The 22,227-nt window shown below is 44.5% G+C and overlaps 1 protein-coding gene across 2 annotated transcripts in view; it reads right to left on the minus strand.

Annotated features, from left to right (window-relative positions):
* The window catches only part of ARHGAP10 (Rho GTPase activating protein 10), a 337,729-nt gene extending 315,964 nt beyond the window's left edge, over nucleotides 1-21,765 (minus strand). For both annotated transcript variants that reach the window (XM_082605670.1, XM_082605669.1), the window contains exon 1: nucleotides 21,383-21,765. In XM_082605670.1, coding sequence (XP_082461796.1) covers nucleotides 21,383-21,536 — 154 coding nt within the window. In that variant the 5' untranslated portion in view covers nucleotides 21,537-21,765. The remainder of the gene's footprint in view (nucleotides 1-21,382) is intronic.
* Nucleotides 21,766-22,227: the final 462 nt, after the last annotated feature.

The raw sequence follows: 22,227 nt of genomic DNA on the forward strand, positions 1-22,227 counted from the left end.
GGGCAGGACAGGAATAAAGACACAGACGCAGAGAATGGACTTGAGGACACAGGGAGGGGGAAGGGTAAGCTGGGACGAAGAGAGAGAGTAGCACTGACATATATTCACTACCAAATGTAAAACAGATAGCTAGTGGGAAGCAGCCGCATTGCAGAGGGAGATCAGCTCGGTGCTTTGTGACCACCTAGAGGTGTGGGATAGGGAGGGTGGGAGGGAGACGCAAGAGGGAGGGGATATGGGGGTATATGTATACGTATAGCTGGTTCACTTTGTTATACAGCAGAAATTAACGCAACATTGTAAAGCAATTATACTCCAATAAAGATGTTAAAAAAACAGCATATATTATTGGGGTAAGCTTAGTGTGGAATCATAGCTTCCTTTGGGACTAAGGTAGTTTATGCACACCTATGAATCAGAGAATTGGGAACAGTACCACTTATCTCAATGGAAGGACACATAAGCATAATTAATATGTGCAAAATACTTGATAGTGAAAGTCAAGCCAGGAGCTTTTATAAGGACTCTATTAGAGAGACCAAAATTGGCTTTATTCCAAGCCCCCTACTTTCAAGCACTTGTTGGCATGTTGTAACAATCTTCGACCTCATATTTTCTCTCCTCCAGATCTAATGAACATGAATATGATGTAAGCATCATGAAAACAGTTGGTTTCCAAAGGGGAAAAAAAAATGTCACCCTTTAAATAGGATTTCCTTATTACTTGTTCATTAATGCTGCAAACATACAGATAAGAAAAATGACTTCAATGTAGACTCTACACTACCAAATGAGCTTCATGAAACCAACAGACGGGACAAAGCAGGTATCTAGCTGGACACGTGGGGCATGCTTCCTCATCTGTAGAGTAGGAGGACTGGGCATTCGTTCCTGCTCCACAGGAGTCAGCACTGCAGGACTTAAATTCCAGCTTCTACATGGAAACTGAGGTTTACTAAATTCAAGATCAGACAGACTGTGAAATATTTTAAACCTAACTACAACATCTTCATTAATACTGTCTCTGCCTTCGCCATATGACTTGGGGCAAAATTCTTAACCTTCTGGATGGCAAGTTGCTCATGGGTAAACCAGGAGAAAATTCATTTCACGGTAAATAGATTCAGAATATCATCAGCAAAAAGTATGAAAATACATCTAGAAAGATAGGGAATGGCTATTTGTGAAGAAAATTAAACGGCAGTACAGTTTGGGGACATAAAATAAGCAGCAAATTTAAGCAAGGGTCCAAACTGGCATTGACAGCAAAGCATCCATTCCGCAAAACAAAGGAAAGTGTTTTCCTTTAAAGAGAGAAATCCTACAGGCCTTTGCCTATCAGTGACAAGACATGGAAGCTGAAAATGGCATAACAAGCTGTCAGCACCATTCAAACCCAATGAGCCCTTTGGATCGTTAACAATGACGTTACTCTTTAAATTCTGCTTTGGCTAAAAAGCAAGCAACAGCAATCTTTTTCATTTTGTGCAATACAAGTAGAATCATACAGCCACTATTCCAGATCATCTGAAAATGACTTCCTTTCCTGTGACTTTTAATAGCTTAAAGGAAGTTTCTATCACCTGCGTGGAAAATTTTTAAATTTCCTAAAGTACGCTCTACAGACATAACACCCTCCCCCATGGCTTTACACAAGATACTACCACAAACAAAGCTTGTGAAATACATACTGTATCAATGGCAATAATATATGCTCTTCTAGAAAACTAAAGGCTTCAGAGAGAGTGTGAAACAAGCGGGGGCCACACAGCTTTCCAGGCAAGTGCCTCTTGGGCAAGTAACTTAACCGACCTAAACCCAGGTTCCTAAACTGCAAAATGGTGTGTCCTGTCAGCATAATTACCAAATAGGACTGTTGTGAGAAGTCAATGCTAATTAATGTAAAGGTTTGTCCCCTTACATGGTTTAAAAAAATAATAATAAAAAATTTTTAAATCCTATTACCTAAAAAAAAAAAAAACCCCTATTAACTGCTACTTCTACGACAACCACTTCTATTATCATGACTTCTAGGAAACTTAAACTTTGTGTTAGTACATCTCAGATAATGTTTGCCAATAGCTAAACTTATAAGTAAATTATGAGGCAAATGAAAATAAAATCTAACACTTCTAATTTGAGATTGTAGTAATCTACTCATTGCTGTTTCAAATTGAAGATATTTTATATGCACCTTCATTTAACCAAATCCAAGACAGAAAAATGGATATTCACACATTGTTTACAATAGCCAAGCTAAATGTCCATCAACAGACGAATGGATAAAGAAGATGCGGTATATGTATACAATGGAACACTACTCAACCATAAAGAAAGAATGAAATAATGCCATTTGCAGCAACAAGGATGGACCTAGAGATTATCATGTTAAGTGAATTAAGTCAGACAGAGAAAGATAATCATATGATATCACTTATATGTGGAATCTAAAAAAAGGTTACAAATGAACTTATATACAAAACAGAAATAGACTCACAGACATCAAAAACAAGCTTATGGTTACCAAAGGGGAAGGGGGTGGGATAAATTGGGAGTATGAGATTAACAGATACACACTACTATATATAAAATAGGTAGACAACAAGGATTTACTGTATAGCACAGGGAACTATATTCAGTATCTTGTAATAACTGATAATGGAAAAGAATGTGATATAACAATCACTTTGCTGTATACCTGAAACATTATAAATCAACTATATTTCAATAATAAAAGGGAAAAAATTAAATGGATATTCACATACACAAAAAAATAGGTTGGGAGATGACTTTACAGTTTAAAGGAATCATCACTGATGCTTCTTTTTTTTTTTACACTTAAAAAATGAGCATTTAATTTTACGTAAATTAAAATTCAATAAAAAATAACTCCCAAGAAAATGCACCAGGTCTCCTCCTTACTATCTCAGAAGTTCATGTGAGATCACAATCTATAAGAACTTTGCATAAGATTTCATAACCTTTAGGAATTCTTCATCGTTTCTTCCTATGTGTAATTCTCTGTGGTGAATAGCAATTCAACTCTGAAGTGAGAAGTGATCAATGACCAGTGATGCTTCTTAAATAATAAACATGGTTTAGTTACATCTAAAGTGTGATTAGATTATATACACACATACATACACACACACACACACACACACACGTAAGCCCACAGAGCTGAATGTGCATTCCACTCCATTCCAAATTTTCTTCCTAATATAAACTCTGGGTTTGGGTTCACATGCATTAACCATGACACAAGCTAGCAGGCTTCACTCCAAGGTGCCCTCCAAAGGTCAAACGCTCACTGATGCACTAGCTGCCACCATGGACCCGACTCCCTCTCCACTCTTCTGCTGTGCTCTCCTGCAGACATTAAACTGAGGAAGTGTGTTTACTCAAAGCTCTACTTTCAGCTTTAAAGCCTTTGGAAATGAAAGCTTCGAAGTCACAAAACGTGAAGGTCTTTACTAAAGTTGCCTCTTTGTTCTCTGGACAAAGAAGCACTTTTTAAAACCTTTTTGGTTCGATGACTGTCAAGATAAATCAGTCCTACAGACACCCTGTAAACGCTGCCAAAAGGCACTGAACCATCGTATAGCAACAACAGCAAAAAACTTAACTGTGGTTAAGTGATACCTCCGGTTTCTGGACATAGGACTGCTCATTACCAGGTCAATTCGCAAGCCTTTTAGACAATATCAATTAAGACACAGCAGTCAATTCTAAAAGATTTCAGAGCTCACATCATAAGTATTTAATTTAACCATCTCAATTCCCCTACACTATGAATGAAAAGGAAATAGTCCAAACAGGTCACTTACCTACTTTTGAATCCTTGCTTTTGATACTATCCAGCATACACAATAAAACAGAGACAAGGAAAGCATTTCCAGGGACTATCATACAATTTCAGAAGAAAATAAACTTATTTGGACAACGCTTCTAGGTGCTTATAGGATTTCTCAATTGATTTCAAACTTAAAATGAAGCCAGGAATATAGAAAATTAGAAATTTTTAAAATCTGCTCTCATTTCTGGTCAAGTATTTTGTTTGTTTAAAAGGAAAAAGAACATAAAATTACTCAATCCATTCTGCCAGATGAATTACACTCACAGGATCAGTTTTTCTTAACAATATTTCTCTGAAATTAAACAGGAACATTCCTGTGTCAGAAATCTAAATTAAGCCATAAAATCACTATTTAGTTTTTTAAATATTTTCTTGAACTCTAACAAGTTAAGATGTTATAAACGTTAACTACTTCCAGCTTTTTCCAAAATGATCACAAGCATCTGAGCTACTCCATAGCTCAGAGGTTAAATACTGTACGGCACAGACACTAAGCACTGTAGTGAATCAACAACCTCGATTTTGTATCCAGGCGAGCTGCACAGACCAGAGTCTTCCTTTCCACCCTCTCATCTCTCCCCTCCTTCTCTATTTTGGTTAAAATGAATCAACCAGGGCTTCCCTGGTGGCGCAGTGGTTGAGAGTCCGCCTGCCGATGCAGGGGACACAGGTTCGTGCCCCGGTCCGGGAAGATCCCACATGCTGCAGAGCGGCTGGGCCCGTGAGCCATGGCCGCTGAGCCTGCGCGTCCGGAGCCTGTGCTCCGCAGCGGGAGAGGCCACAACAGTGGGAGGCCCACATACCGTGAAAAAAAAAAAAAAAAAAAAAAAAGAATCAACCAAACAATAGGAAAAAAGAGAAGCCTTCCTTACCTTGACTCGCTAATCTCACAGAGTCCTTTGCCACACGTGGCCCCTAGGCCCGGACAAAATCAGGCCTAGTAAAGCTGCTTTCTAAAATGCATGTTCCCAACAAGGACCTACTGTATAGCACAGGGAACTATACTCAATATTTTGTAATAACCTATAAGGGAAAAGAATCGAAAAAAACAAATACAACATTGTAAAGCAACTGTACTCCAATAAAAAGAAAAAAGATATATATGTATAACTGAAACACTTTGCTGTACACCTGAAACAAACACAGGGAACTATACTCAATATTTTGTAATAACCTATAAGGGAAAAGAATCGAAAAAAACAAATACAACATTGTAAAGCAACTGTACTCCAATAAAAAGAAAAAAGATATATATGTATAAATGAAACACTTTGATGTACACCTGAAACAAACACAACATTGTAAAACTACAATAAAAATAAATAAATAGTAACTAAATTTTTTTAAAAAGAACTTAGAGGAAGCTTCAAAAAAATGCACCTTCTCTTGCACACTAGACAGCTTTTTTGTATGTTCTGCACATCCCTTGTTGGGCCCCTTGGCATTCCAGTGAGGCACACATCACTTGTCACCTGCTTCTCCCCCGTGGTAGGCACGCAATTCAGGCTGGCCAAGGCATCCCACCTGCCACACTCAGTGATGGGTCCAGGCTGAACAAGTGACCCAGGACTGATGGGCCTTCAGGGAGGGCAACCACCTGTTCCGGTTCACCCAGGACAAGACCAGTTTATGCCTGTGGTCCCAGCGTGATTTTACCCCCAAAAGTATTCTGATATAAACTATGTGGTGTTTCTATGTCTAAGGCAGGGTTTCTCAGCCTTAGTGCACTTAGCTCTGAGCTAGATCGTTCTTGGGAGGTTGCGGGGTTGGGGGGGGTGCGGTGTCTGGTCCTGTGCATCGTAGGGTGTTCAGCCACATGGCAACGTTGGCCTCTACCCACTAGATGCCAGCAGCACCTCCCAATTATGACAACCCAAAGTGTCTCCAGGACATCACAGAACCATCTGATTGAGAACAACTGCTCTAAGGAAAAGGAGTCACTGTCCTCTGGAATCCCCAGAGCAATGAGCAAGATGTAAGTAACCTTAAGCTATCACCACTGTGGAAAAAGTGCCCATCGGGGTCAAGCCAATTGGAGGAAACGCTAGCGATGCAAAAAGAGAGATCTGATGACATCGCTTGAACCCTTGGATGCCAGTGTATCCAAAGCAGCCCCACTCCCGAGACTTCACTCATGCAAGCCAGAAAGTCTCTTTTTTGCTTCAACTAGTTTTAGTTGGGTTTCTGTCACTTGCAACTGAAGGCAATGCATGAGGATATGCAGGATGTCTTATGCCAAAATCTGATCCAAAAAAGAAAAACAGAATTAATCTGAACCCTATCCTATTGCTTTCCACAAGAACAGGCCACCAACCCTAGCTGTAGCGACACAGGCTATGAACTCCTCTGCTAAGTCCTAGAATCTCTCCCAGTGAAGAACTTGAAAGTCTGCATGCTCCCCGTCCTTGAAGGTGCCGGGTGCTCACAGCCACTGCATCCAGAGCCATAGGGAAGAGGACGGCCATGAATTGTTTCTTAAACTAGTTGGAACCTAACTAAGTAGTTAGGTAGAGAAGAGGAAGAAAAGATATATGTTTAGTGCAGGGGTCCCCAACCCCTGGGCCGCAGACCAGTACCAGTCTGTGGCCTGTTAGGAAGTGGGCCACACAGCAAGAAGTGAGCAGTGGGCAAGCGAGTGAAGCTTCACCTGTATTTACAGCCACTCCCCATCGCGCACATTACCGCCTGAGCTCCGCCTCCTGCCAGCATCATGGTGAGTTGTATAATTATTTCATTATATATTACAACGTAATCATAGAAATAAAGTGCAGAATAAGTGTAATGTGCTTCAGTCATCCCAAAACCATCCCCACCCCCATCGTGGAAAAACTATCTTCCACAAAACCAGTCCCTGGTGCCAAAAAGGCTGGGGACCGCTGGTTTCGATCACTGATAATGGCTACACCTGTAACTCTTATAGCTTCCCTTCTGAACCTGAAGTCCTGGAATCTCTTCTCCGATGTTGCCAAGAGAAGCTTCTTCTCTGCAAACCTCCAAAGAGAACCAGCCCAATTCCCCTGAGAGCAAAACGAAACATCAGCAGTGTCCCTCAGTGAAAAAGAAAAAAGTCATCTTCATTGAATACTTTTTTAAAAAACCAAGATTAAAGACTGTTTGAATAAAGTATTCGACCTGAAGTGCCAGCAGAACAAACTCTGAAATAGACGCATGTCTTGGTGTCTTGAGGACTGCTTTTTGTTTGTTGGGTTTTTTTGTGGGGGGGGTCATGCCATGCAGCATGCGGGATCCTAGTTCCCCGACCAGGGATCGAACCTGCGCCCCCTGCAGTGGAAGCGTGGAGTCTTAACCACTGGACCACCACGGAAGTCCCAAGACTGTTTTTCCAGACATTTTATTCTTACTTTTTGTCCCCACTCACCTCTCATCACTTCTTCTCTTTTAACATCTATATTCCATCCCACCCGATTCAAACAGACAAAACTTTTACAAGTCATGTATTACTTATTAAGCGGAAAAAGAATGTGGTAAGGGAGAAACTAAAACAGAATTCATTACTGAAAACCACCTGGCTGTCTACCTCACAGACGAAATAAATCCATCGGTTCCTCATTTCCTCAATGTCCTGACACAAAGCTACAAATGGACCTGGGTGTGCACCCATCCTTTCCACCCCTTCTGTTACTGAAGTAGATGTGTCCCCCCCTCCACCTGGAATCTGAATCCCACCTTCTATGCTATTCAGAAGCCCTGTGTATGCTAGAATATTCCCTGAATCTTCCATCTCCTCCTCTCCATTGGACACAAATCGGCATATTCAAATCTCACCAATTAGCCAACAGCTCGGGAGAACTGCCTGCACCACAGGCTCATTTATCTTCCCGGCACCCCCTTCTCCACCCTGTGCCATCAGGCTCCCATCCCTGCCGAGCCACAAACTAATCTCCCACTCATTACCCATGACACTGTCTTTTTGTTGTTGTTTTGTTTTGTTTTAATTTTCATTGGCATACAGTTGACTTACAATGTTGTGTTAGTTTCTGCTGTACAGCAAAGTGAATCAGTTATACATACGTATATCCAGTCTTTCTTTTTCTAAGATTCTTTTCCCATATAGGCCATTACAGAGTATTGAGTCGAGTTCCCTGTGCTATACAGGAGGTCCTTATTAGTAACCTATTTTATATATAGGAGTGCCAATGACACTGTCTTGCTAATGCAGTGTCATCTGGACTCCTGGGACCTGACTTCTCTGTAGCATGACCTTGTCTGCTCCCTCCTACTTTCTGAAACAATCTTTCTCCTTAATTTGTGAAACCCTCTCCGGGCTTTCCCACCCACTCCCTCCCTCCCTCTCAATGGCTACTGCTGTCAAATTTCTTTATCAACCTCTTCTTCTACGCATCCCTTAAAAATTCTGTTCTCTCTACTGGGCATATACCCTGAGAAAACCATAATTCAAAAAGAGTCACGTACCACAATGTTCACTGCAGCTCTATTTACAATAGCCAGGACAGGGAAGCAACCTAAGTGTCCATCATCGGATGAATGGATAAAGAAGATGTGGCACATATATACAATGGAATATTACTCAGCCATAAAAAGAAACGAAACTGAGCTATTTGTAATGAGGTGGATGGACCTAGAGTCTGTCATACAGAGTGAAGTAAGTCAGAAAGAGACAAACAAATACCGTATGCTAACACATATATATGGAATTTAAGAAAAAAATAAATGTCATGAAGAACCTAGGGGTAAAACAGGAATAAAGACACAGACCTACTAGAGAGTGGACTTGAGGATATGGGGAGGGGGAAGGGTAAGCTGCGACAAAGTGAGAGATACACTACCAAACGTAAACTAAATAGCTAGTGGGAAGCAGCCGCATAGCACAGGGAGATTAGCTCAGTGCTTTGTGACCACCTAGAGGGGTGGGATAGGGAGGGTGGGAGGGAGGGAGACGCAAGAGGGAAGGGATATGGGAACAGATGTATATGTATAGCTGATTCACTTTGTTATAAAGCAGAAACTAACACACCAAAAACAAAAAAGTTCTGTTCTCCAGGATCTTCCCTGAGCCACCCTGCCTCTTCCTCTACATTTTCTCTCCAGCTGGTTTGCTGTCCAGTTGCCTGGTATCATTTCCTATCTCTATGCTGTGTCTCCAGAATCTTCAGCTCTGTTCCCTGTTCCGCGGTACACACTCGTAAAAGAAACAAACCCCTGAACACATCCACTGGGTAGCCCAGAAGCACCTCCGCCTCCACACAGGCCAAACCAAAAAACACATCTGCACTCCCACAAAACCCGTTCCTCTGGCGGGACTACATCAGCGCCCAGCACTCTCTGCCCAGGCCAGGAACCCAGGAACCGTCTTGGACACCTTCCTCGGCCCCTACACCCAAGCACCCACCAAAGCCCACAGGCTCTGAATCCTGACTCCTGGAGAACCTGCCTCTTCCACCAAGGTCTGTGGCCTGGGTGAGTGAGGACCCACCCTCCAGGCCCGCTGTCCTCAAATCAATTCTCCCAACCGCAGTCTGGGAAGCCTTTCTAAAATGTGACTCACATGATGCCAATCCCCTGCTCAAAATGTCGCCATGGCTTCCCACTGTGCTCTGAATAAATTCTGAAGTCCCTGACCCTGAGGCGGGCCTCACCAGGCCTTCCCAACACTGCGCCTGCTCCCTCCGTAGCCCCCTCTTCCCACCCAGACCCATCTGTGCGGCTCCTGCAACCACACACGTTTTGGCTCTGGCCTCCACGGCCTCCCGCGTGTTTCACCGTGCTCGGAGCATCCTTACCGTCAGCGTGGAAACCTCCTAGCCTTCCTTCTGGTCTCAGATTTTTTTTTTTTTTTTTTTTTTGGCCACACCGCACGGTACGCAGGATCCTCGTTCCCTGATCAGGGATCGAACTCGCGCCCCCTGTACTGGAAACCCGGAGTCTTAACCACTGGACTGCCAGGGAAGTCCCATAGAAGTTACCAATTTCTTGAAGTCTTCCTTGACCCCCTCAACTAGTTAGTCCTGTTAACTACAGCCATAGCATCCCATTCTCTATGCTCACTCAGTGGTATGAACGACAGTGCTTAATTAATCTGTCTCTCCCCATTAGAACTCTAACTTCTGCACGGATATATAAAAGGTCTCTTTTCATTGCTAATCCTCTAGCAACTCAACAATAGGTTGAGTTCAATGACTTGGGATGACACGTCTCCCCCACTGTCGTACATGAGATTATCACAGTGAAGACTATATAGTAAACAGATTTTTATAAATTTTTTTCCAAGACTTAACAAACACATATAGGGCTCACTATGGATCAGGCTGGTTTTTTAAGTGCTTTACAAATAACTAATTTAATCTTAGCAACATTGAGGGAGATAAAATTACCATCCACATTTTACAGACAAGGAAATTCAGGCACAAAGAAGTTAAGCAAGTTGCCCAAGGTCACACAGTAAGTAGATGTAACTTCAAAGACCATGATCTTTAATATTTTGGCTGTGCTGCCTTTGACCTGCATTTCACAAAAGAAAAACAAAACTATCTGTCACAGGGACAGAAGTACTATCTGCCAGATTCTCAAATACAGGTAACAACACGTCAACGACACTGCTCCCTTCTACTTTTTTTGGCTTTGTTTCCAAAACCTTCAAGCAAAGATCTTCAGTAATATGCTGGATTTCTACAGATGGTTTCTCCTGTTTAATAAATGAGAGGCCTACACCATCCCTGACCTTCAAAATACTGTTAGCTTCAAAGAGAGGCAAGAACACGTTCACAGATTATCTCTACTGTCACTACGGGTAAAGCCACAACTGTACTCAAATTCAACCAAAGGAAGTCAGGATAGTGCTCTTCCGACGATGATGATGATGGTGGTGATAATGATGATAATTACAGCACCTACCATGGGCCAGGGAGAGTTCTAAGATCTTTCAGTAAGTAACATGAGGATTAAATACCACTAGCCCCTTGAGAGAGAGTTCTTAGTATCTCCATTCTACTAACAAAGAAACAGAAAATTAGCCACTGAGGGTTTCAGTAACTTGCCCAAGGTCATCTAATAAGTGGAGCAACTAACTTTATAGTCAGAGATTAAAAAAAAAATTTTTTTAAGAGAGTCTTAAATATATCCAGTATTCAGACCAGAGGTGACATCTCCCAGCCAAACTGATTTTTCCTCCAGCCACACACCCCATCATGACTCACTTACCAGACGATGATGGGACCTCGGGACCCAAGGGCAGACAGTGCCTGCGGTGAACCGGGCAACGAAGAAGGAGAACTCATACTCCCCGTTGAAATATCTAGTGGCACAGGATTAACAGCTTCCTCAGGAAACACAGGGAGGAAATTCTGGTCTGACCAGGGAGGCAGGCCTATCAGCAGCATCCAGCAGTGATCCCAGCAGATCTTGGGGCTTAGAGAGATGCCTGCCCTTAGAATGTAAAGTGTCAGGGGTTTTTTCAGTGTGCCTGCTTGTTTGTTTAAAGAGAAGGGTGTCAAGGCTTTCTCATTACAAAAGCATCCCCTTGGCAAGTCTTTAAATTATGTTCCTACATTTCCTACATTAGGGTAATTAAATCAACAGGCTGTTTGCATAGAAGTCTATCACAAAATACCAACCAATCCCTGCTTAAAAATCATGTTCATCTGACCTAACTAGACTGACGGCTTCCAGAGTGCTTAACAAGCACTGTGTTTATGAAGATACCATTTTCTTCTCTATATGGTAATACTGGAAATCTAATTACAATGAGGCAAAAAGGCCCTTGAAAATTTTTTGTGACTCAGACCACTTATTTCTTCCAATCCTGAAAGTTAAGCTGGTTTGCTCTGATTACCCAGCCAAGCTGATAACATTAAATATCAAACAGAACTTTTATTAAATGTCTTTAAAATTTATGGATTCCTTATCTATAGACTGTTGTCAAAGCTAGTGTTTTAAACTTTATAAAATTAATTATAAGGCTTTTATATTGAATAAATCCTCTAAATATATTGTTTCACAATCCCAAAATGCATGGAAATCAGGTACATCATAAAACATCCTAAGTTCTTTATATAACATCTACATACCATCAATTAACCAAGTCTTTTCAAATGCCATTTGTAGGAAAAAGAGGTTGAACTCAATGAAATAGAGCTACATGTGTCCACATGGATAAATCTCACAAGTATCTTGAGGGAAGAAAAGAAACTGCAGAAAAACAAATAGTGTATGAATCCGTTAAAGTCTAAAACCATGCAAAACATACTATCTATTATTCAGGAATGTGTACAGATGGATTAAAACGTCTGGGAATAATACACACCAGATCTGACACAGTTGCACCTCTTGGACAGGTTCTCTATTAGAAAGGGTGCCGTTGGGAAGAGGCAGACAGGAAGCTGTTATTTCTAAGCTGAGAGGCAAATACAGAGATGATTATGAGATTCTTTGTATTGGTTTATAGTTCCAAGACAACTCAAATTTTCTGTAGAGGAAAAAGCCTAATACTAAAATATGAAAACAAAATTAAAATTTACTCTTCTAAAGGGTGGGATGAGGGATGGAGAGTAAAAGAGACACAAAGAGAGGGGGAGAGATGAAGATTAAGAGACAGGAAGAGAGGGGACTTCCCTGGTGGTTCAGCAGTTAAGATTCCATGCTTCCACTGCAGGGGGCGTGGGTTTGATCTGTGGTTGGGGAACTAAAAAAGAAAAAAAAGAGAGAGACAGGGAGAGAGACTGAAGGAAGGAAATCATACTTTTTTTGAGTGGACGTCTGCATCTAGTACTTCATCCCAAATCAACCCAATCTCTGAATCTACACTTACTACACAAATTAACAATCAGTTTTATTTACAGTAACCACCCCAGGCGGCCTTAAATTTTAAATCAGGGTCCTTGGGCTGAGCTAACAAGAAGAGTCTCCTAACCAGACTGTGAAATGTACACACTCGCCAGATAACCAGGATTTATTGTAATAACTTCCCCTAACAGAAGAACGCACTTACCTCTCTTTACAGGGACAGCTTACTGTTGTGGTTAAGGGTTTTGGAGTCAGACAAATGTGGGTTTACATTCCAGCTCCACCACTGACAAACTGTGTGACTGGAACAAGCTGCTAACCTCTCTAAATTCAGTTTCCAAATCTGTAACATGGGGTAAATAACAACATACCTCAGTAAGGAAGTCTTCACGTTGAATAATAGAATTTACCACAAAGTAAAGCTAACGGTAAATGCTTAATAAAAGTTAGCAGGAACTTCCTTGGTGGCGCAGTGGTTAAGAATCCACATGCCAACGCAGGGGACACAGGTTCGAGCCCTGGTCCGGGAAGATCCCACATGCCACAGAGCAACTAAGTCCGTGCGCCACAACTACTGAGCCCACGCGCCTAGAGCCCGTGAGCCACAACTACTGAGCCCGCGCGCCTAGAGCCCGTGCTCCGCAATAAGAGAAGCCACCACAATGAGAAGCCTGCCCACAGCAACGAAGACTAGCCCCCACTCTCCACAAATAGAGGAAGCCTGAGCACAGCAACGAAGAACCAACACAGCCAAAAGTAAATAAATAAATAAATTTATTTAAAAATAAATAAAAGTTAGCTACTATTATTAAAATCATTAACATATACATTTTAAATAACATTTTTCAATTGTAGTTTGTGATTGCCTATTTGTCTCTGAAATGTAATTCCATTAAAAGTAAACTAGTAGGGACTTCCTTGGTGGCACAGTGGTTAAGAATCCGCCTGCCAATACAGGGGACATGGGTTTGATTCCCGGTCCAGGAAGATCCCACATGCTGCAGAGCAAATAAGCTCGTGTGCCACAACTACTGAGCCTGCAAGCCACAACTACTGAGTCCACGTGCCACAACTACTGAGCCCACATGCCACAACTACTTAGCCTGCGCACCACAACTATTGAAGCCTGCACACCTAGAGCCCACAAGAGAAGCCACCGCAATGAGAAGCCCGTGCACCACAACAAAGAGTAGCCCCCGCTCGCTGCAAGTAAAGAAAGCTCCTGCGCAGCAACAAAGACCCAATGCAGCCAAAACAAATAAAATTTTAAAATAAAATAAAATACTGATTTGTGCCACGAAGGAAATAAAATCTTTTTAAAAAAATAACCTAGTAAAGCATCCAAGACACCCTTAATCAGAATTATTATCTACAAATTTCTAAACACTCTCCTACAAATCCTGAAGGAAAGCCAACCTGACTAAATGAGTTCTCTAAACAAGATGTAGAATCAAAGGCAATGCAAGACCATACTGAATCCCATAAAGCAATGTGTTCATACTACGTTTCTAACATCAAACTTTTAAAAAGTGAGAAAAGACACCAGATGTTACTAACTATGGTCAGATGTAAACACTTGACCTATTCACTGCCACATACAGTCAGCAATCACCTTAAGCATGACTTACGGCAACCCAGCTGACTACCCAATATTTTTACCTCCTTCATAATTCTTGCCTCCCCAAAAAACACAAAATCATAAGGTGATAGATAGCTATTGGAGTCAGAATTCAAAACAGCTCCTTTGGGAATCTGTCCAGGAGACTTTGAGTATCGTTTTGCAGAAAATAGGATTACGTAACAACTCTTTTGGGCTGTCTCTGGCTGCCTTGTGTTCCTCCTGTAGATTTCCCACAGCAAATACAAGCACTGTCCAGTAGGTTGTTAGGGTCTCCTGCAAGTTAAACACTAAAGTGAATATCTTCTAAGGGCATCATTGTAATTTTTAAGCATCTGCAGGTTCCAGCCTCTGACGATGTCATCCCAATTCCTTGATCAGAGCTCTCCCCGCCCTCTCTGGCTTTCTTAGCAATCCCCTGAAGGAGAGGCCTGTTCAGGTCTCAGCTGCAGATGGCTGGGCTAGATTTCCAACATGCTTAGTGACACCTTCCACATCACCCTCAGATCTTTGTGACTCAGAAACAAATTCTGGGACATATTTTCCCAAGATACCACTTAGCTTTGATTCATCCACTTACCTGCCAGACTTTCCAGCATACTGAGCTACGTTTAAACTTTCAAAGCCTTACCAGACTTTGACCACTTTGTCTTTCTTCTTGGTCACTGGTCATGATGATTTGGACAAATACATTCTTAGGGGTAATGAGCGCTAAAAAGTTAGACGCTAGTCTCTGGGCCAGAGCATCCGTCTTTCAGGCAAGAAAAGGGCCTGCATATTAAAACATATACCTGCAATTTAGGACATCATGATTGTTCACGTTTGAGTGCTTATTTGAAACGCTTTACATGTACGCACTCATTCAACCCAACTGCTACATGGTAGACAGTAGAATTATCTCCATTTTCTGTTGGACAACATAGATACAGAAAAGCTAAGCAACGTGACTGAGGTTTCCAGCGTGAAAGGCAGCGCCTTAGCATGCTCTTAATCTTCTCTACTACACTGTCTCATCAGCCATGTTCAACATTAAAACACAAAAATGCCCTCCTCCTGTGCCCTCTCCCTCTTCCAGAAGTCAACAATGCTCCTGGTCCCCCCCATCTCAAAAACAGACTGAAGAGGAGGTGGTCAAAGGAACCCCAGTAGATGGGAAGGCAGGGAAAAGGCAACGTGGCGGGAAAACTCAGAACAGCAGAAGACTCACAGACCCAGCAAACATTCCATACAAACAGGGTCAGCTGGTGGAGGGCCGTAAATTGGAACTACTCTAAATGCAGACAAGGACCACCTGCAGAGAGTAAAGCAATGAAAGCTTTTAGAGCCCTTCTGTGTCCACATCCCAGTTCCAGCCAGATAGGAAATCTTTTCACAGCAAATCTACATTAGCTTTAGAGACCGGCCCATTAGTAAGACCCCAAGTGAGAGTTGAAGACTTACCCCCAAGTGATGCCCTGAGTTGTAGGGGGTCCACAGTCATTTCTTTGGGGCAAAGAATATAGATAAGTCTTCTTGTCCGTTTGGGGTAAAAATATATTTGTAATTTAAATAGTATTTCACTTCCATGCCTCTCTAAATTCCACTTAACTGAAGCATCAGCCCAAAATTTACAATTATATCTCTCCATCAAAATTAGGGTGTTGGGGGCTTCCCTGGTGGCGTAGTGGTTGAGAGTCCGCCTGCCGATGCAGGGGACACGGGTTCGTGCCCCTGTCCGGAAAGATCCCACATGCCGCGGAGCGGCTGGGCCCGTGAGCCATGGCCGCTGAGCCTGCGCGTCCGGAGCCTGTGCTCCGCAACGGGAGACGCCACAACAGTGAGAGGCCCGCGGACCTCAAAAAAAAAAAAAAAAAAATTAGGGTGTTGGAAATTCCCTGTAAGTCCAGTGGTTAGGACTCTGCACTTTCACCACAACAGTGAGAGGCCCGCGGACCGCAAAAAAAAAAAAAAAAAAAAAAATTAGGGTGTTGGAAATTCCCTGTAAGTCCAGTGGTTAGGACTCTGCACTTTCACTGCCGAGGACCCGGGTTCAATCCCTGGTGGGGGAACTAAGACCCCACAAGCTGCGTGGTGCAGCCAAAAAAAAAAATTAGGGGGTGTAAAGTAGCAGAAAACCCAACTCAAACTGGCTTATATCATTTAACAAGCTACCCAGAGGTAGGCTCAGGCACAGAACCATCTGTGGCTTCCATGACCGCATCAAAAACCCAGATTCAGTTACCTCTCTGCTCCAACGGTCCTTACCTTGGCTCCACTCACCGTCCCAAGATGGCAGGAGCAGCTCCAGGCAACACAACCAGACATCACAGAAGAGTCAAGAACCCTTTTTACGAGTCTCCTCTCACACAAAAGAAAACCTTTCCCAAAGTCTCCAGCAGACTTCCTATCATGTCTCACTGGTCAGAACTGAGACACATCCTCATTTATCCAATTACCAGCCCAGAAAATAGGTTTACCGTGCTGAGTTGTTAGAGCTCAGTGTTTCTCAATCCCAACTGCACGTTTTTTACAGCTCCCCAGGTGATTCTAATGGTTAGCCATGCTCAGGATTGAGAACCTCTGGGTCAGACTAATCAGAATTATCCCTAATCACCTTTCTGTGAGTCACTTGGGAAAGAGTGTAGACACCTGAACAAAATTTGGATTGTCAGAAAAAAAAATAATAGCTGGGCAAACAATAGAGGCTACACAACCGCTTCACACTTGTGTTTTAAAAACACTTTGGCACATGCGGTTCAATCCTCAAGGCTATATGCAACAGTCCCATTTTACAAATAAGGAGACCGAGGCTGAAGTTTACAAAGTGAAATTCTTTTAAGTCTTCTGAATCTCCCTATGTTTCCATGCAAGAGCAACCTGGGAAATTTCCCCAAAAGGAATTACCACGTGAACCATGTTTCTGGAACAATAAATACAAAGACAGCAAAAGGGAACTTTCATGTTGTCCTGAGAAAAACAAGGCAAAAATCATTAAAACATCAAGGCCTAAAGAAGTACCAAAACCAAGACTTGAAAGACTCAAGTTCTAGTCCTGGCCACCACTAACATCCTTCTCCACGTCTGTGATGAGAGCAGCCTCACTTATGAGGACCCCTCCAGCTTACACACACACAAACACACACACACACACGCAATATAAGTTTACTAAATAGCCTTCTACTTAGCTATGTAAGTGCTTAAGAACTGTGAGGACTATTTGTTTAAAAAGTATATTTCCTTCTCTAGAACAAAACATATTCTTTCAAGAATGCCTTATTGGGGCTTCCCTGGTGGCACAGTGGTTAAGAATCTGCCTGCCAATGCAGGGGACACGGGTTCAAGCCCTGGTCCGGGAAGATCCCACATGCCGCAGAGCAACTAAGCCTGTGCACCACAACTACTGAGCCTCCAGCTCTAGAGCCCAAGAGCCACAACTACTGAAGCTCATGCGCCTAGAGCCCGTGCTCCGCAACAAGAGAAGCCACCGCAATGAAGCCCAAGCACTGCAATGAAGAGTAGCCCCCGCTCGCTGCAGCCAGAGAAAGCCCGCACGCAGCAACAAAGACCGAACGCAGCCAAAAATTAAAATAAATTAAATAAATTAAAAAAGAAAAAGAACACCTAATTGTAAAATTTATGAGAAAAGTACATGTAGCTTATTGCTGTTTCTGGTAAACAGACTATGCATTTCTACGAATCATAAGCATCTGCAACTACATAGACATCCTACGAAAGGCTCACAAAAGTTTAAATTGTATTGAAAGAAGACGCTGATTATTCTAGGAAAGGAGTGAAAAAAGAAAAAGGGCTAATAAAACCATTTAAACAAAGACTCCACTGAACTGAGTGAATGATCTCCAAATCCACCACATAAATCAGTGGTCCCAGACTCTCTGCTCCGCAGCCCCTCCCCAGCCCCACTGCTATCTCCAAAAACCACCTGACACACAGACAGATACCATACACAGCCTCTAAACCATCTCTTTCCCGTTATGTCAGTGATTCTCCACAGGATAAAGCCCACATTCCAAGCCCACTTTTATGGCTTCCACAATCTTAAACTGACCTTTCCATGAAGCTCATTCTACTCCCCCAAATGAAATCATCGCCATTCCAGCCAAACTGGTCTTCTCATCCTCCTCAGACACGGTGGCAGCGGCGGTGGTGGTGGTGGGGGGGGAGCGCCTGGTTTCTTCTCAGCTGTTTCCAATCTGACAAGGTTCTACAAGGTTCTATCCCTTCCTTAAAACACCAATGAGTTCCCAAACTTCCACTCTAACCTACAACATACTCTTGTTTCTGTCAAAGTTAGAAAACTTGCCACTGAATCTTCTGAATCCTTTAATATGTGTGTCTGTGTATCCTTCACTTCTTCAAGAACTTAGCACAAGGCATGCAGCAGTTCAAACATGTTCCCTAGATTGAACTGAATTCAACTACAGGACAATAACCTCAAGGACAAGGGCCTCTACCTTCTTTCCTCTGTGTCTCAAGCCCAATATTTAACAAACTGTAGATGTTAAATATTTGCTGATCGCTACATAATTGAACTCGGCAATAAACTTTCAGGTCCCACAGAAGTCACCTCCAACTTCTTTAAATATCTGTGGATTATGCAAAGCATCAAGACATTCTACACGGAGGTAACAATATGGTCGTCAGTTTTGTATTTAGAAATGTATTGGTAGCAGGGATGTTTTCATAATTTTCAGAGATTACACATTCCCAAAGGACTAAGAAATTTAAAAAAAAAAAAACCAAAGCATCAAGACATCAAAGTTACATAAATCCAACATGTATTTAGCGCGTGGAGGAGGCATCTTACAGGGTAATTAAAAGCAGAAATCACTTAAACATGCAATTCTGAAAATGCACAAAACGCCGTTCTTGCAAAACAAAGCGCAAAACATCTGAAAATATAATCAGTCTGACCTAGCTGATTGTTCCTTTCTGTAGCTCCCCCTTTGTCTCAGGTCCTGCCTCAACCTCTTGAGCTTTTCTCAGATGTTATAGAAAAGCTCAACTGGTTAGGCCAACGATTGACCTAGACTGCAATTTCAAATGACCTAATCAAGCCATTTCCAAACACTGCAGAATCTTACTGATGCCTCCAAGAAGTAGGACAAGAAAAACTGAACACAAAAATGACCTGCCCAACTGTCCTGTAGCCAGGCTCTAACAGTGAAGGCGAATTACACCCAGGTGTCCTGACTTATGTCCAGGGCTCTTAGTCTTGATAGGAGCTCGACGTCAACTTTACGGCGCAAGTGGGGCAAAGGCCAGGTCCCCCTAACTTGCCACAAGCGTGTGAGCTAAAGCTGTATCTCTGTCCTCCTCTGGAAAAGAATTTAAGTTAATTACACACAACGAGAAAAGAGATACTTTCTGGTTGATCTCTAGAGGATGAGCGTAAATTATGTTTCCTATGGTAAAGGGCAAGAATCAAAAGGAGTAAGGAGCCAATTCGCAAACTCAAGAAAGTCTACATTCTGGAGGGGAAGGCTGACAGCTGGCCCCCCAGATGCACTAGCTGCTGCTGGAACACCGGGCATGTGTTCTGTTGGCAGAAGAGCGAATATGCAGTCACATAAATAGCTTTCTACCAGTGGCCAAACTGGCTTTGCCATCTACCTCTCTCCATACCAAAGCCTCCCTCCTCATGCCCCTGGTCCCAGAGGGAGCTGCTACAGCCGGTAAGAGAGAAGGGGCACTCCCCTACCCAGTGACGCTAGTTAAGACCAAACTACAGAGGGAGAGTCCTCCCTCTCCTGTTCACTACACACACATACCCACACGCACGCGCGCGCACACACACACACACAGAGGCACCGCATACCCTTCTCTCCTCCTTTCTCCACTCACTCCTACCTATTTACAGCCCCCCCACCTCCATCCCAACACACATACCCAATGCCAAGGCACTGGAGAGCCACCAACCAAATATGCCCACCAATCACATGTCCCAAACAAAGTGATGCCCAGTCCTCGTTTTGCAACACCAAAGAGGTCACAGAGGCAAAAGAAACCGGACAACATCCAGAGAAGTCGAGGGACGTGGCTCACTGAATTCTACCCATGAAGACGTACTTCTTTCAACTCATTCATTCAACGAATAGGCACTGGGCTGGGCACCTGAGACAGTCTGTTCAGTATGTTTTCATCTTCCTTAATGCAAAAGGTGGGGGGGGGGAATGACACGGGGCCTTTTTCCCAGTCTGCTATATGGGTAGGTCTTTTTAAGAGGGAAAAGGGAGCACTCACAGGCTTCCTCAGAACCGGCTATGGGTTACACGTGTGGTCAGGCTGCGCACCTCCTCACTCAAGCTAATGTCTCCCCATTTCCAGCCAACTCAGTGTTTCAGCACGAATTTCAGGCCCCCTCCCTCCTAGGAAGACTCTTTTCAGATAATCAACTAATTAATTGTGGTCTCCTGTGTGGCCACTTCCGAGTTAAAAGATGGAGGAGGAGAGGGGAGGAAAACATTAAGCTTAACCGGGGTGAAATTCCCTCTTTGCAGGCAGTGCTCGCTGGGGCCAGAGGGCAGGCTGTCTGCACAGCCTCACAAGCCCCAATCTTTGAACCGTCCTCGGCGCAGGAGGAGGGGAGGAATGTGCGGAAGGCAGCACAACGCCAGGTGGACTTTCGGGTTGAGCACAGTAAGGGACCCGGGACGAGACTGTCGCAGGCGATCCGAAAATGACACGGAAAGCGTACGGCTTAAGGGCCTTCTGAACAATTCAACACCCAGCAGGTTTTCAAAGAATCCCCAGTCTCGTGATCTCTCAAAAGAACTTGACAAGACCCGTGAAACTTATGTGTCTGTTTCGGGAGAGACAGTGATAAGCTCTAGGGGGTAACAGAACCTGCCCCCGGGCGGGTCCAGCGGGGAACGCAAGGAGCCGGGTCGGGGCAGCGGGGCTGGCGGGTGGCGCGCTCGCACGCACGGCTCCCGGCTCCAGCCGCCGCGCAGGGCAGGGACGGGAAAGGGGACTCGCCCCTGGCTGCTCGGGGAGCCGCGGAGGAACGACCCCGGGGCCTCCGGGTCCCGGATCAATCTCCTGATCCTCCGGCTGCCGGCCCCAGGCACCGGACGGTCGGTCTCCCTCCGGGAGAGGCTCTTCCCGGCCTCGCCGCGCCTCAGCCCGCCCGCGCCCGGGTCCCCACTTACTTTTGGTCGCCGCGATGAGGTTCTTGCCGTCCTTGATGAGCTCTTTGATGAACTTGTTGGTCCTCTCCAGCTCCGCTTCGTGGGCGCGGATCCTCTCCCGGAACCACGGGCTATCGAGGTAGCAGTCGCTGAACTCCAGGGGCTGCAGCCCCATGACGGCGGCGGTCCGTGAGCACAGCGCGAGCCGGGCTTCAGGGCCAGGTGCGGGGCCCCGCGCGCAGAAAGCGCCCGAGAAGCTAGCAGTCCCAGGCGCGCGGCGAGAGCAGCGCGGACATGCCCCGCGAGGGTGAGCCCGGCCGTGCGGAGCAGCGCCGCCGAGGCGAGCGAGAATGCGGCGCTCCGATCCCGGCGGAGCTCCGATCCCGCCAGCCCCCGCCGAAACTCGGGCGCCGCGGCCCCGCCCGGCCCCGGCGCCGCACGCCCTCCCCGAGGCTCAAGCCCGCCCCGCCCCGGCGACTCCCGCCCACTCCCCTCCCGCGCTAGCCGCTCGCCCCCTTCTCCTTCCTCCGCCTTCCTCCTTCCTTCTCTCCTTTCCCTCCCTTCCCTCCTTTCCTCCTCCCCAGATGCCTCTTCCTTCTCTTCCCACGCGCAGTGGCCCCTCCTCTTCCTTCCGAGGCTTCCTTGGTCTAGAATTTCGCCCCGCGGCTCTCCTCCGGGCGCGGGCGCCTCCCTTTTCTTAACGCCCTTCTTCGGGGTGACTCACTGTCGGCTCCCCGAAGCGGGGAACTTGACCCGGGCCAGGAAGGGGCGTCTTCAGAGCATCTGTAAATCCCCGCAGCCGGGCGATTTAACTCAGGTCTGGCTTGCTAGGGGAAAACGATGGACAACTATCTCATGGAACCGGG

Source organism: Mesoplodon mirus (genome assembly GCF_964341445.2).
Source record: "Mesoplodon mirus genome assembly, chromosome: 2".
NCBI classification, from domain to species: Eukaryota; Metazoa; Chordata; class Mammalia; order Artiodactyla; family Ziphiidae; genus Mesoplodon; species Mesoplodon mirus.